At 35.7% G+C, this 14,890-nt stretch overlaps 1 protein-coding gene across 3 annotated transcripts in view; it reads right to left on the bottom strand.

The window, feature by feature from the left end:
• LOC113048790 (globoside alpha-1,3-N-acetylgalactosaminyltransferase 1-like) overlaps positions 1-4,408 on the bottom strand; it is a 21,054-nt gene extending 16,646 nt beyond the window's left edge. For all 3 annotated transcript variants that reach the window (XM_026210642.1, XM_026210643.1, XM_026210644.1), the window contains exons 1-2: positions 4,336-4,408; positions 3,898-3,998 (exon numbers count right to left, since the gene is read on the bottom strand). In XM_026210642.1, the coding sequence (XP_026066427.1) occupies positions 3,898-3,998; positions 4,336-4,359 (125 nt within the window). In that variant the 5' untranslated portion in view covers positions 4,360-4,408. The remainder of the gene's footprint in view (positions 1-3,897; positions 3,999-4,335) is intronic.
• Positions 4,409-14,890: the final 10,482 nt, after the last annotated feature.

Genomic DNA, 14,890 nt, shown 5'->3' with positions numbered 1-14,890 from the left:
TCACGTGGCAGAATGTGGTCACAATGGACACGTCTACAACAGGTTGGGGAGCTCACTGCCACGGCTTACCGGCCTCGGGCTACTGGACAGAGTCGGAGAGGACGTGGCATATAAATCGTCTCGAGCTGAAAGCGTTTTTTTTTTACTCTTCTGAATTTTCTCATGCAAGTCTGGGGGCATCACATCTTGATTTGCACGGACAACATGTCGGTGGTATCGTACATAAACCACCTGGGCGGAGTACACTTGAAAACTCTTTAAAGACAGGCAACACGCCTTTTGCTGTGGGCCGATCACCATCTGTTCTCCATTCGAGCAGTGCATGTTCTGGGTTGCTTGAACAGTGTCGCAGATATGCTTTCAAGGAACAGGATTCCTCATGGAGAATGGAGACTGTCATTGAGCAAAACAGGGACAAAATGCATATTTTAAGACAATTAAACTTTTGTTTGACCTTGCATGCATGTCAACTTGGTGTTGTGGACACCCAAAACCAAAATATGTACTTTTCATTACCCATAATAGGGGCACTTTAACACTGACACTTTGGAATGATTTTCCTTAGTTAACTGCTTATTTAATTTCTACTTTCTTTCTTTAAAATAAATTTAAGCTTTTGTAATGTTGTTTTAATTTCAGTTACGTTACTGCTTGTTTTTAACTCACCAAAAATTGTCTAAATTTCTTTTCTTTTTTTTTTTTTTAAAAAAGACCATGACTGTGACTATAATCTAGCATTCAAAAAACAGTTTAAGTCTGTCATTTTCAGACAGTATGGGTATGCTGATTAGACTAACTAGCTAGCTAGCTGGCTAACATCCCCATATAAAATACAAAATATTAACTTTCATTTTGTTACCTTGTTTGGACTTGTTGTCAGACTGTTTTAGGCATTTTATATTGCTCATATTCTCTTTGTTGTAATAAGTACTATGTCAATGTAGGCATAGATGTGTGAGAAGCTCGTGTCTGGTCTCTTCTATAAGTTAATTTAACAGATTCACTCCTAAAATACCTACAAGGCGCTTCAACATTTTAATTTAATATAACAATTTGTTTACTACTTATGTGTTAATACTTATCAGTTATTTGTAATATTATAGTAAAGTTTTGAAATATCTACATTTACAGATTTTAGTCTTTGGAATCTAAAATCTCGCCAAGGGCACCAAGAGAGCCTGGGCTGGCCCTGTTATACTTCATAGTAGCTGCACAAAGCACCAAGAAACTGAAAACCTGAAACACAGGATGTGAAGATTTTGCTTATGATAACAAAGCATGAATAAAGTTTCATTGTTGCTTCACGATTATTCACAATTCACAAATGTGCCTTTTTTTGTTGCAAGCTATAGATTCATGATAGATTTTGTTGTAGCATCATGATAATGCAGTTATGAGAGTAAATTACTTTGTATGGCGGGAAGCTGCGTCCTTGACATTTCTGACTGAGAACAATGTCTAAAAGCTGCTGTGTGACAAGGTGTACAGTAAAACCACAGCGTTTAAGACCACAAAAGCGCAACTTTCCATATCTCTCTGAGAACTAAAAGTAATCGGCGACAGGAACCATGAATTATTTTTAACCATGTCAAAGGATTATTTCAACTCCCTATGTGAACCTGAGAGTAGGAGATATATTTTAAACTAAATTTTATTGGTCTATGCCAGTATCTCTTTCCCTTACGTTCTTTTTATTTGAGAAATAGTGGTGGAAAGAGTACTAAGAAAATGTACTTGAGTAAAAGTACTGCTACTTAAGTAATAATTTACTTGAGTACAAGTAAAACTACTGAAAAATAATATGACTCAAGTAAGAGTAAAAAAGGAGTTTGCTGAAAAACTACTCAAGTTACTGTGTTACAAATTACTATAGTATATTTTTTTCTATTTTTACCCAAAATGAGACGATGTGAGCATTATGGAGCACGGTTAACTCTAACCTTGACAACGCATGTACTTTAATGTCTGTTTCACAAGTGAAACCCAGGAAATCACTTATATGGATAACTGCATCAGATATCACCACAGCTGAATAACATGCAGATAGAGATGCTTTGACTGAAATGTGGAAGACAATAAACATCTAATTGCAAAACGGCACTAAATGGTTTAAACGGTTTTATAACGAATTAAAAAAAAAAAAAGATTCACGTATAAGATTTGTGGTTTTTAAGAAGGGCAAAAGCAAAGAAGGTTAAGTGAAGGTTTAATAGAAAAAAAAAGGTTTAAAATTGTGTATTGTGAATTTAAATGTACCAGTAAAAAATAATGTGGGGTGTGGATAAGTTTGGACATGGTTTGAATTGTAATAATTCAAATTTGTGTCAATTCCTTATTTAAATTTCAATAAGGTATAATAATTATTATTATAATAATTAATAAATAAAGATATAATTCACATTTTGTTCTTATTGCAAAAGATTTCCTTGTTAGCCGAATAAAAATCAACAGGCTTAAGAACACAAGGATGTGTGTGTAGCAGGGAAAACAGAAATGGGGGACAGAAAAAAAAACTTGACTTTTGTGTAATTGACAAGATTTTTTTTCCTATGTTTGCTGCATGATAACCAATAGTTTGTATAATATATTATTATAATAATATATAATTATTTATCTGTATTTTCCAAATAACAATTTTAGGATTGGTTTATACGAGTAGACAATAAGGCCGAGTAGTTTCTATGCTGTTTTAAATGTTGTCAATTAGCCCTGGATTATTCATATATTACCTCGAAATGTCCTTTTTTTGTCACAGCAATAGCAGGATGCCTTTGTCCATATTAGTGATTTTCTGCAGGTCTTAAGTCATTTTGTTTTGGATTTTCTGGGCAAGAGCGCCCTCCGGCTTTGAGTATGAATAAAACACGCACTGCATGAGAGTGTTTAGCACTCCGTAATGTCCATTTCGTTTGGGGTATAGATAAATGGTCCCGTCATGCATAGACTATTCTGTTTAAACACCCATGTGCTCACACATCCAAAGCACGCACACAGAAATAGTGAAATGCATCTGATTCAGTAGTCCCTGTGACTGATGACACGATTCAATTTCTGGTGCTTCTAATTAAGAAATAAAAATCAGTTCCAAAATTTGTACATAATAGATATACTTATATTTGCAGCGAAAAAAAATGTGTAGCACTTTTATGTAATATCTTATTATCAATATTTAACTTACATTGCAAAGCTTTCCGTGACATCTCGAGCTATCATGATGGCATACACTAAGTGGATTTAGTGTGTGTTAAGGGCACTGCGCTTTTCGCACTTAATTGCCAAGGCCGCAAGTTTGGGTATTTGGACAAGGCATTAGACGTGTCCCTTCCATTTACCTTACAACAGCGCATGCGCAGATCACGGCAGCTGAGTAAAAAAACTGTGCGCACCCGGATATGTGCACGACCAGAATGCGGAAAAGAAATATGCACATATTTCTTAGATAAGAAAAATGTCTGACAGACATGTAAAGTTTACACAGGATATTTATAGGTATAAGGAAATGCTTGTTGCAAATAAGGCGTAAAGACCCTCTCACCCTTTATACGCTCTCTTTAACTATTTTTACATTTTAATCCAAACAGTTCAAATAAATAATTTTACCAGCTAACAGTTAAATTCAGCTGCTAACTGAACTTAATCTACCGGATGTTCTCCAGAGAAGGACGTGATGAGTAGGCTATTTCATGAATCATATTATATATATATATATATATATATATATATATATATATATAAAGTAACAGTGTATTAACGGGAATTTTTGAGCATTTACACTCAATACTGAATAATACTCAAAAAAGTACCGCTCAGTTCACAGAAGTGAAATAATTCGAGATCAAAAAAAAAAGGCAACAGCAGCCTAAACCAGCTACAAATTACAAAAGAGTAAATACATACCCAATAACTGAGATGCCAGCCAACACAAGAAGAGAAGTGCTCATATTTTGAAACTTCGTCATTCCCGTGTTTGTCCTTTCACTTCGTGGACTGAATATCAACTAGACCGCGTGGAAGAAAGAGAGATCTTTACATCACAACTGGCTTTAATCGGTCTTAACTTTGTCACGGTTTAATTAAGGGTGCTGGTGCAGAGTTCTTTATGAGAGCCATTAAAATGCAGACATGAAAATGCAAAATTTTCTGCTTCACAAAAAACGTGTCCTGGGGTTATGAACACCGCTATGAAGAGCTATATGACGTACCTGGTCAGAGGACACTCATGCCACACCCAAGTCATTTGCTTTTGAAAACTATACCCCAATGTGTTCGAATATGTGAGCAAATGCTATAGCAACATTAAAAGAAGGATATTTTAGAAAAATTAGGAAAACAAACGGTAGGGGTTGTGCTCCACTTCATATATTCACGCCCTTCCCTGTCTCGCTACGTCACTGATGATGGTATGTGTGTTCACTTCATGCAGCGCTGCTCATTGGACTAAGGAAAGTATTTGGTTATTACCAAACAAGTTTATTATTTTTTTATTTTATTATTATTTATTTTTTTACAAACAAAGATAAAAGAAATCGGTTTCAAAATAATTCAAAAATTCTATACTGTTAAAAATGTCTTAGTATGTTTAAGAAGGCTATTGATGTTAATTGCTCTTTGCACTTGGATACTGTACCCCACATCTGGCACTGTAGTCATGTAAAAAAAATATGTATGATGTCTCTATGTTTATCAAAGAAAAGGTAGCCTACTCTTTAATTTTAATTAGCATTTCTAAAATTAATTATTTGGATATTTTAATTATGGAAACGTAAATAACGAAGTTTTTGTTATTAATCTGTTAATTTTGTTGGTTAAGTTTCATATCCATAAGTGTAAATTTTCTAACGAAAACAAAACCCTGTTTTACAATGTTGTATAAAGAGTTGGAAAATTACCTGTGTACTATCCAACATAGTACTAACAGAAAGGCGATTAAAACTGACCGTTTGTGTTCTATATTTAAAATTATTTGAGTCTATGATTGGATTTTTTTGTCTTTTATTTATTATTATTTTATTTTGTTTTATATATATATATATATATATATATATATATATATATATATATATATATATATATATATATATAATTTTACCCTATATTTTTTTATTTATATATTTTTATATAAATTTGTTACCCTGACTTTATATTGTCTGTTGTATTTTTTTGTATTTATCGTTTAAAGCATAAAAAAACTTCATGCAGCACTGCGCAAACTGATCGCAATCTGACTTGAAGCAGTGCATGCCAGTTAGAATTTTTGTCCGACTTGAGACGGTTCAGTTTTTCAGTTCCAATAATGGCCACAAATCTGTGTTTTAACAAGGGTAAAAGCTTTTTTAGTATAGTTGCACTGTTGTATTGAGTCACGTTTATCATAGAACACTGAAAAAAGCATATATAGCCGTACTTCAAGTCAAATGCACCTTATGTTGCACGAGCGTTTACTCCTGGTGTAACTCTTGCAATATGAGCTGAACTGGATCGTTCTATGGTTTTGAACACTTGGAATCCACCATGGAGTTTTTTTTTATTTAATTTTTTTTATCTTTTACAATTTCTCTTACGATTTGTTTAATGCAACAAAACATGTTGTAGACCCTCAAACCTGTAAGAGGCGACTGTTTAGGGAGGTAAAGAAAGTCTTTTGTCAACATACAAATTGCTATAGAATGGCAGTCCTTACAAATACTGTAATGCAATTTGGCAGAGGACGCTTAATTAATTAATTTAATAAATGTGTATTTTTTCCTTTACTGTACTTGCCAGTATACTGAATTGTGTTACATGTGCCGGGTTCATATTCAATTCTTTGGCATTTGATTTTTTTTCTAGTGCTACTAATGTACCGCAAGATCTCATTTACAGTAGTGTAATAGAAGTTTCCTTAAAGTTTAAATTAATTTTAATTTATCTGCATTGCTCTATTTATATTGTATACCTTAATAGACATTGACTTGCAAAATTATTCCTTATTGCCTTTAAGAGTGTTTTGAATTGATATCACTATAGTGTTCTCTAGGCAGTAAGTAGTCTGTGACAAAAGAGACATATGACAAAAGAGAATATATATTTTTACTAAAATATTTGATTTTGACGTGTCAGTTTTAAGTTTGGATATATTGGTTGTTGAACTTTAATTAATGAAAAGAATCTGTGTTATGATTTAGTCTAGATTGTCACTAACTCTCAGAAAATAAAGTACATCATTGTATCTTTAGGGGTACAATGGCTTGTCACTGGGGCTGTACCCTCAAGGGTACAGCTTTTGTACACTTGGCATAGGGTTGGGAACCTATATGTACCTGTTTGAATCTCAAAAATACATGTTATCAGGGTAATCCAGTAATAGGGTAGGCCTACGTTAGTGTAGATTGTACCATGGGGCACAGCAATGGACTGCCGTTCATCAATTGTTTTGTATTATTATAAGCAATTTCTAAATTTCTAATGCTGTAGTTACTAATACTGATTTGTTTGCTCGATAATAAATAAAAAAAGAAGCGAAAAAAATTATTATGGAGGGCTATGCTTATTTCTTAACGTTTCTAAGGACTGTCACTGAACATTTTACCTCAGATCGAAAATTAGATATTCTTACCTGAAAAAAACGATGATTCTTTGAAGAATCTATGGTTGGTTGCATATAATTCTGGTTATTTCCCTACCTCCTTGAATAGTTTTTCATCTACTGCGGTCCATTACTCAGCTTGACCTGAAGTGTGTTGTGACGGTTGTGACCTGGTAAATCCAGGTGGCGGCCGACGACATTGAATGTAATCACGACAGCCAAATACTGTAATATTTGGCGTAGCCTATGTAAAATGCCTCAAGAAAAATAAAAGATTAAAAGGACCACGTTTATTATACATTGAATTATATGTGTTTACATTTTATTCAATCTGTACAAATCATGTAAGTAGTATTTTGCAGCAGTGGTATCTTGGTATAATGTATGAACAACGGTTTGAAACAAATATGATGTTATTTAATATAAAACTATGCAGATGGCGCTCTGTGGCGAGGCAGGAATTTGAACAGCGTCCTGAGTCGCAGGTGTGTGTACACTTCTGATCTATAATATAGAATATTATATATATAGATCAGTGGTGTACACTCATAGAGAATAATGTGTTCGAATTTTAAAGACGCTTCTCGTTCGGACTGCGACCACCTGCAGGCCACATTCAGAATCATGCAAATGCACCACAACAGCAGTTCAACACTTTCAGTTTCAATTCTCACTCTTCTCAACACTACTAAACCCCTACTTCAAATACTGCTTCTAAAATATATATTTTAAATGTAATACTGTATCTGTAATATTGTAAATTTATGAAATCTACCCCTCAGCTCCTAACTGTTTAACTATTGATACACTGTAGTTTAGATCCAAACACATTAAAGAGAACAGTAAGTCAGCTTCAAATACATACCCAGTTAGTGACAAGCAAGCAAGCACAAGAAGAAAGTGATTAGCATTTTGAAGGTATTTCATAATTCCTGAGTTAGGTTTTGCGTCTGCAGAACTGTAGGTCTGATACAAGAAGAAAACAGGAAGAGATAGTGGGAGGAGCGTGTGGGGACACATTTAATATAAAACTTGCGCTGTGGACACTAACATTCCGGTTGCTCAACTGGTAGAGCAAGGTGAAATCAGTGGAGTTGCTTTGCATATACAAAACAATAGAGTAGATTATATATACAAAATAATAGAGTAGATTATATATCAGAGTTCCAAAGGCGTAGACCTGATTTGAACATTGGGAGGCTGAAGTGTGGGTATATGCTTCCCAAAGTTTAATATGCACAGGGGATAATTTCTCTCTAATTACTCTCAAGTCCCTTGAATCGTATCAACCGCTTCATTCAAAAATGCAGATTAATACAGGCATAAAACAAAAACCACTGAAATGTTTATTTTGTTATATTTTCTCTGAAGGTGTTGAAACCACAATTGCTTGCATGGGCCATGGGAACTTAGACCTGCTATTTTTTTTATGCTGAGTGCATCATTAAATGGTTGCAAGTAGGCTCTTTCTCTAGTCGTGTCCTGTAATGTACACATGTTAGTGTTTTGAGTTTGACCATTCCAGCAAACATTTATTTTTCCAAGAAATTATATTTATTACATTTTTATTTTCATGTCTCACCATACATGACCCTATTAATAACCTTATAGGACTATATGGAAGCTGTGTATTTTTGTTTTAAAATAATAGGCTCGTTTGAGATGAGCCTTTCCAAGGTAGGGGTCAAAAAAGACCTTTGAAGTTGGACTCTTCCTGAATCTCGCTGTTTTGTCGCCTGCAAACGTCAGCAATGGAGGAGATCATGCTCACGTTTTTTTATCGCAGGCGAAGTGGGTGTAATCGAAATACCACTGTTTTGTCATGATGTGCATCAATTCCTTTGTTCTGCTGAACACAAAGGAGGAAATGTAGAAGAATGTTTGCAAACAAGCAGGTTTCTGCCACCATTTAATGTCCATAATATTTTTCCATACTATGTTTTGTAGCAAACATTCTTCAGAATTTCTTCCCTTGTTTTAAGCCAGACCCTGACACTTGAAACCATGATGAACAGATGAAACCACACAAAGATGAGCATAATGGCTAAACAGTCCATTTAGATGTGTATGTCACCCGTGATCGGTTCTGTGCAGATTTTGCTCATCTCAAACTAGCATAGACAGTAAAAGAAAGTCAGAAGTCAGTTAGAAGCACGCACTTCCTGGGGGTCGAGCATAGCAGACACAAACTTGATGACGTAGATGTGACATGAGCAACCTGTCTGACAATTGTAAGTCCTCTAATCACTGTGCCAAGAGAAATCTGAATCACCCACCGAATCTTGCAGACGTTGTTGAACAATTTTGTCCCTTGTCTTTTATGGACTCTCTATGGGCTTCTCCCTTGACTTTATGCCTCTGCGTCCCCCGATAGCCTCATAGACAGTAAAAGATTGCCTGCGAGCTTCTCCTCCTGTCCATATGGTAATTTCTCTACTGTGCGACAGAGAGTCGCAGGTCATGACGCAATCGTTAGCCTATTTTTACAAAAAAATATTTTACGGGGTAAGCTCGCAGGCAATCTTTTACTGTCTATGAGGCTATCGGGGGACGCAGAGGCATAAAGTCAAGGGAGAAGCCCATAGAGAGTCCATAAAAGACAAGGGACAAACCTTGATACAAGGTAATGGGGGCCTTTTATACATTTTTGTGTTTCTTTAGAAAGAATTAATGGACAAATGGAGTCTTTAAACGCCTCAGATGTAAAGTTATTCGCTTTCAAAGTGATACCAAAATGAATGGAAGTCAATGGAATGCTAACAGCAGGTGGGGTCCGCTAATCAATGGTGGCGCCCAAGGAAGCTTCAAATAAAATATGAAACCCTGCCCCCCTGCATACAAGCCTATTGCGTTTTATGTTGTGTGATGTCACTTCCTTTAATTGGATTGCCTAATCGTGTCCCACTCTCGTCAGAACTAGTGATGGGAAGTTCGGATCATTTTACGGTCTCGGTCCTTTGAGTTTAGCAAAATGAACAAATCTTTTTTCGAGTTATTTCGTTCATTTTATCAAATATAATTAAAATGTTACGTGTTAATTCCCTAACGTCTACTAGTATTTACACAAATGTTGATCACACTACAAACAATACAGTCGTGGCTTAGTGGTTAGCATGTTTTACTCCTAATCCTAAGGTTGTGGGTTTGAGCATCGGACTGGCAATACCACGACCTGAGCAAGGCACCGAACCCCCAAATGCTGGTGTTTGTGTGTGTAATGTGTGCAAGGAATGTATTGTGTGTATTGTTCATCTGCCTGGATCTCATTGCATCACTGGTGAAAACAGACAATATTGTGTCTATAATGTACACTCTCAAAAATAAAGATGCTTGAAAGGTTCTTCACAGCGATGCCATATAAAAACTCTTTCTGGTTCCACAAAGAACCATTCAGACAAAGGTTATTTAAAGAAACATATCTTTTTTACCTTTAATTATCTGAAGAACCTTCTTTCGCCACAAATAAGTTTTGTGAAACAGCAAAGGCATCCTGAATCACCTTTATTTTTAAGAATGTAGGCTGTCACATAACATTATGTTCTTGTTTGCTCTGTTGTCCAGTATCACTTCTAATCATAATGACAATTGAATAAATGGCACTCGTGATCATGTGATATTGCTTTACTATACAGATATGTGTACCAGAGAACAAGCACACAGCCATCTTTGTGATGCTTTCTTTAAGCTTCCGTTTTTGTGGTAGCTCTGTATATTTCTTTAGCATTGCTGTCAAGTAATTAGCTGGTGTGGTGAAGTGGGTCTAGAATCCAGTTGCAGAGAAATGTGCTGATTCCAAGCTGGCTGAGCTTGGAGATCAGCTTGGAGGCGATTACAGTAACTGAAATCAATGAACAGCATTCTCACATGTGCATTTTGACTGTCCAGGTGGGTGAGGGCAGAGTGATGTGGAGTAGAGATGGCATCTTCTGTTGACCTTGTGACTTGTGGCGATAGGCAAATAAGAATGGGTCTAATGTAGCAGGGAGACAGGATTTTAAGTGGGATGCAACCAGCCTCTCAAAGCACTTGGCAATGATGGGTGTGAGTGTCAGGTCGAAAGTCGTTAAGGGACCGAGGCAGTGGAGTACTTCTGTACTGGTATGATGGTGGAGGTTTTGAAGCTAGTGGGGACAGTTGTTTGGGCCAGGGACAGATTGAAAATGTCTGTGAAGACCTCAGCCAGCTGCTCCACACAGGCACATGACAAGGTACTCCGTCAGGGCCAGCTGCTTTCCGCGCATTCACCTCACACAGAGTGGAATAAACATCTGAGGTGGAGAGGCAGTTCATTGGGTTGATGCTCAACTTTGAGGGAGATCAGGGAGGGAGGCACAGTACTGGGTGGTTTGTAGTCTATGATAGTTTGTATGCCTTGCCACATACACCGGGGATCTGAAGAATTGAAGTGTTCTTCGATCCTCTGTTTATGTTTGAGTTTGTCAAAGCAGATACCCTTCCTCAGGTTGGCTCCGGCTGATCTGTAAGCCTAGCCAATAAAGATAATCGTAAATGGACCAATAAAAGCGCTGATATCTGAATCGGGAACAGTGCCGCTGCAGGTGAAGAGCTGATCAGACAGAGATGGACGTCATTTATGGACTCAAAGCTTGGAGAAACAAACTACATGGTAGTGTTATCATGAATATCTCCTGGAATAAACTTCAAAAGTTAGCAAACATTCAGAATAGATCCACACCTGACCGACGAAGATCCTTCTAAGTTTTATTGGTTGTAAGTGAAATGCACCATAAAGTCTATCAACAATCAAAGATGGAACTTTAATTTATTTACAATGTAAATTTATGCTAGAAATTTTTGGGAATGGGATATTTGTCTGATTTGTACATATACAGAAAATATCCTGTCTACTGCATCACTACATTTTACAGTCATTGAAGGTCAAAACCATCTGATGTTCCATTTATCTGCATGGATAGGCCTAACATATGGGGTTTTATTAACAGAGTTTGGGAGGAGCATGATCAGATAATCATCCATTTTGGCGCAGGTGCATCTCGTTTAGCTTACCATCTTAACTAGCTCAACAAGCGTATATATATCCATCCCTCCTACCTCCTGTCCTAGGACAGTTTTTCGGCATCCCTCCTCCACCCCAACTCCTCCCTTCTAATCTATTTTATCCCAAATTAGGGATAGGGGGAGTTCTTTGGGTTTGGGTTATGCTCCGGGCCCGGACCTCTCCCCCAGGACAATGTTTTGTAATGTTTTGTAAGTTTTGTAATGTTTTGTTGTTATTTAGGGTGTCTTATGACCAAAACTGACAGAGCTGAAACTCTTTCCACTGTTATCGGGGTGGCGTTTGCGGATCAGAATCTACTTGTTGCGCTCTACAAGATAAAGCTTCAATTGCTGTTGTTTGTAAAAGCAAATGAAAGCATGTAACCTGTAAGGTTTTTCTTAAATAGGCATAAAATAAATTAAAATTAGTAGACTAAAAATCAGTATCACAGGCCTATTCCAAGCCTTTGTAGATCACATACAGTAAAATTCAAATGCCACTGCATAAAGTAATTTCTGTTTTGTCAATTACATGCAGCAGCCGTCATTTCTACTTTTTTTTTATTTTTTTAGTAGAAAATCAAGTGACCAAAACACATGGACTGAAATTCCTTCAGTTAATACAACACATTTGGGCCTGTTCCAGTAAGACAAGCCACAGCTTTTAAAACCTGTTTTTTTAGCACAACATTCGATACATGGTAATTGATACAGCACTGGTGCAGCCAAGGTCAATAAATTGTTTTCCAGGGAATGGCACGTTCACTAAACCGATTCTAAATGGCACACCCTGGCACACCTTATCATTGTTAGCGACTTTAACCATGTGAACCTTACAAAAATCATGCTCCAATAGACTATTAAAATATAAATAAAAATAAATAAATGAGAGAAAACCCAGCTCCGTTTGGTGTGCCAGTTTAGGTGTACATTTAGAGGGTAAATAAGGGATACATTTTGTGTATGACTGTGTGTGTGTGTGTGTGTGTGTGTGTGCGTGTGTGTGTGTGTGTGTGTGTTGAAAAGAAGTCTTCAAAAGTGTGCATTCATTTAAGTCATAAATTGAAAGTGATTAATGGAAAATTTACTCACTCTCAGGCTATCCAAGATGGAGATAAGTTTGTCTCTGGAACAGATTTGAAAAACACATTTACAGCTTGAATGGCCTGAGGGTGAGTACATTTTCATTTTGGGTGAACCATATTTCTTTAAGAAGAGATGATGCCAATCCCTCAGAAGATCTCAGATGATGCTAACCCTGGAACAGCATATACAACTAAAAAATTGTGCTTAATCGGAACTTTAATCTTTAATTGCAATCACAAAGTTTACAACATCACAACATATAATCATTGCAGTTAATATTTATATATTTATTTATTTATTTGACAGGGACAGTGTACATTAATCAACATTACTGTAAATGCACAAGAATTAGCCAAAAGGCTATTTTCCATCATAAAAAAAAATGCATTTTCTATTAGTTATACAACCACCTCACCTACTGTTACAAGTTGGGTATTGACAGCATTATTTTATGTCACTGATTTCCACATGGAAGTTGTACATTTTAAAACAACTTCAATTGTAGCATGTAAAAAAAAACAAAAAAAAAACATGGGCTATATGGCAGTATTTACTTACTGTACAACGAGACCCAAAACCCATAAACATTCTATAAACAATATATAAGCATTCAGAATTTGTCATCTGTAACATGTAGCTTATGTTTGAAGCCATGACAAACTATTGTCTTGCAATGTAACACATTTTGTCCAAATAACCATCTGGTCAATACAAATGTTGATACTTAAATATTGAAACATATTTGGCCTAATGTTTTGTTAGTGAACCAGGAACATCTGGTACACATGCCACATATGTTTAAGTTAACAGATGGGTTTAGACAAACATCATGGTAGTTAAAACTTGCAGATGATATTTTTTTTTTATCTCTTGTGGTTTATATCGTCTGTCATCCCACAGATAAAAAGCCATTTTACTGGGTTTGTTATAAAGGAAGTAATTTTAAAATGAGACTCCTCCTGCCATGCCGCCTGCTCAAGAACAATGACACAGGAAGCATGACACATTAAATTTGCAAATGGCTGTGCGCAATCATACGGAAAGATAAGGTGGATAGTAAATATGCAAGTTCACATTCTGTGTACCATATTCAATTGATTTTATCATTACATAGAGCAGCAGCAGCAGCAGATCATCAGCAATTAGATGAGGTATATGTGATGTTCTTCAGATCATTAATGTTAAACTATAATTATCTTGTTGTGTCTAGGACGGAAAAGTTCATGAAAATTAGGTTTTGGTTTAAATCTGTTAAAGTTAAAGTTAAATCTGGCTACTATAGAATATTATCTTTTTCTAGTGACATTTTATAATAAAGTTACATGAATAATCATGTAGCTACTAATATCCGAATTAAGACTTAAATGTGATTTATGAAGGTATAGGAACTAATCATGAACCAGTGAAAAACTAGCCTTAACTAGGACTGGAATCGTATGGATTTATGCATGAATAATACTTACCTTAACTACATGTTAGTACATACTAATGCATTAATTAAATGTAATTAATGAGAATAAGTAAGAAGTTGAATTTTATTAAACATGATGGATTTAAAAAAGGAAGTAAAGGCCATTGTTTCTTAAAACTAAATAAATAAAAAAAGAATACATTAAACCACTGATTTAACCACTGACTTCTTTAGTGTTTCTCTTAAAAAATTATAGGGCAGGTTAACACATGCTACCCTTGTTCAAACCGTGGACAGGGTTGGACAAAGCATAGACTTTACAATGGAATGTAGATTTCAAGCAAGAACATGTCCCTTTTTATGAAATACACTACAAACTTTTCTATAATTTTCTTCAATACGGTATTTAGACCAGACTAAAAAACAACAACAACAAAACTCAATTTCAATTTGAAAATTATATCTCAACTTGTATCTCAACTCCCATAGGAAGGAGGAATATTTCAGTCAAGTTTTAAATAGGAAAAATAAAGAAACTTTATTATTTTTGAGTGAGATGCTAACGTTCTAATCAGATTCAATGATCTATGCTAAGCTAAGCTAAAATTGCTACTGACAGACCTGGAGATCGATTAATTATTACAATTAATGGCACAATGAATGTTTGGAAATGTAAACTGATATTTCCAACTGACACACCAGGAGTATGGGATGATTTTTGTATGCAGCTGGTGTTTACACTAAACACTTGCTCTCTTGGTAGAAGCGTGTGGTGTATCCTGACAAATCAAGAGTGCTAGATTAGATTA

The sequence above is a fragment of the Carassius auratus genome, chromosome 30 (genome assembly GCF_003368295.1).
Source record: "Carassius auratus strain Wakin chromosome 30, ASM336829v1, whole genome shotgun sequence".
Lineage (NCBI taxonomy): Eukaryota > Metazoa > Chordata > Actinopteri > Cypriniformes > Cyprinidae > Carassius > Carassius auratus.
Note: the sequence above shows the minus strand (reverse complement) of the source record. Positions and strands in the feature narration are given on the sequence as shown.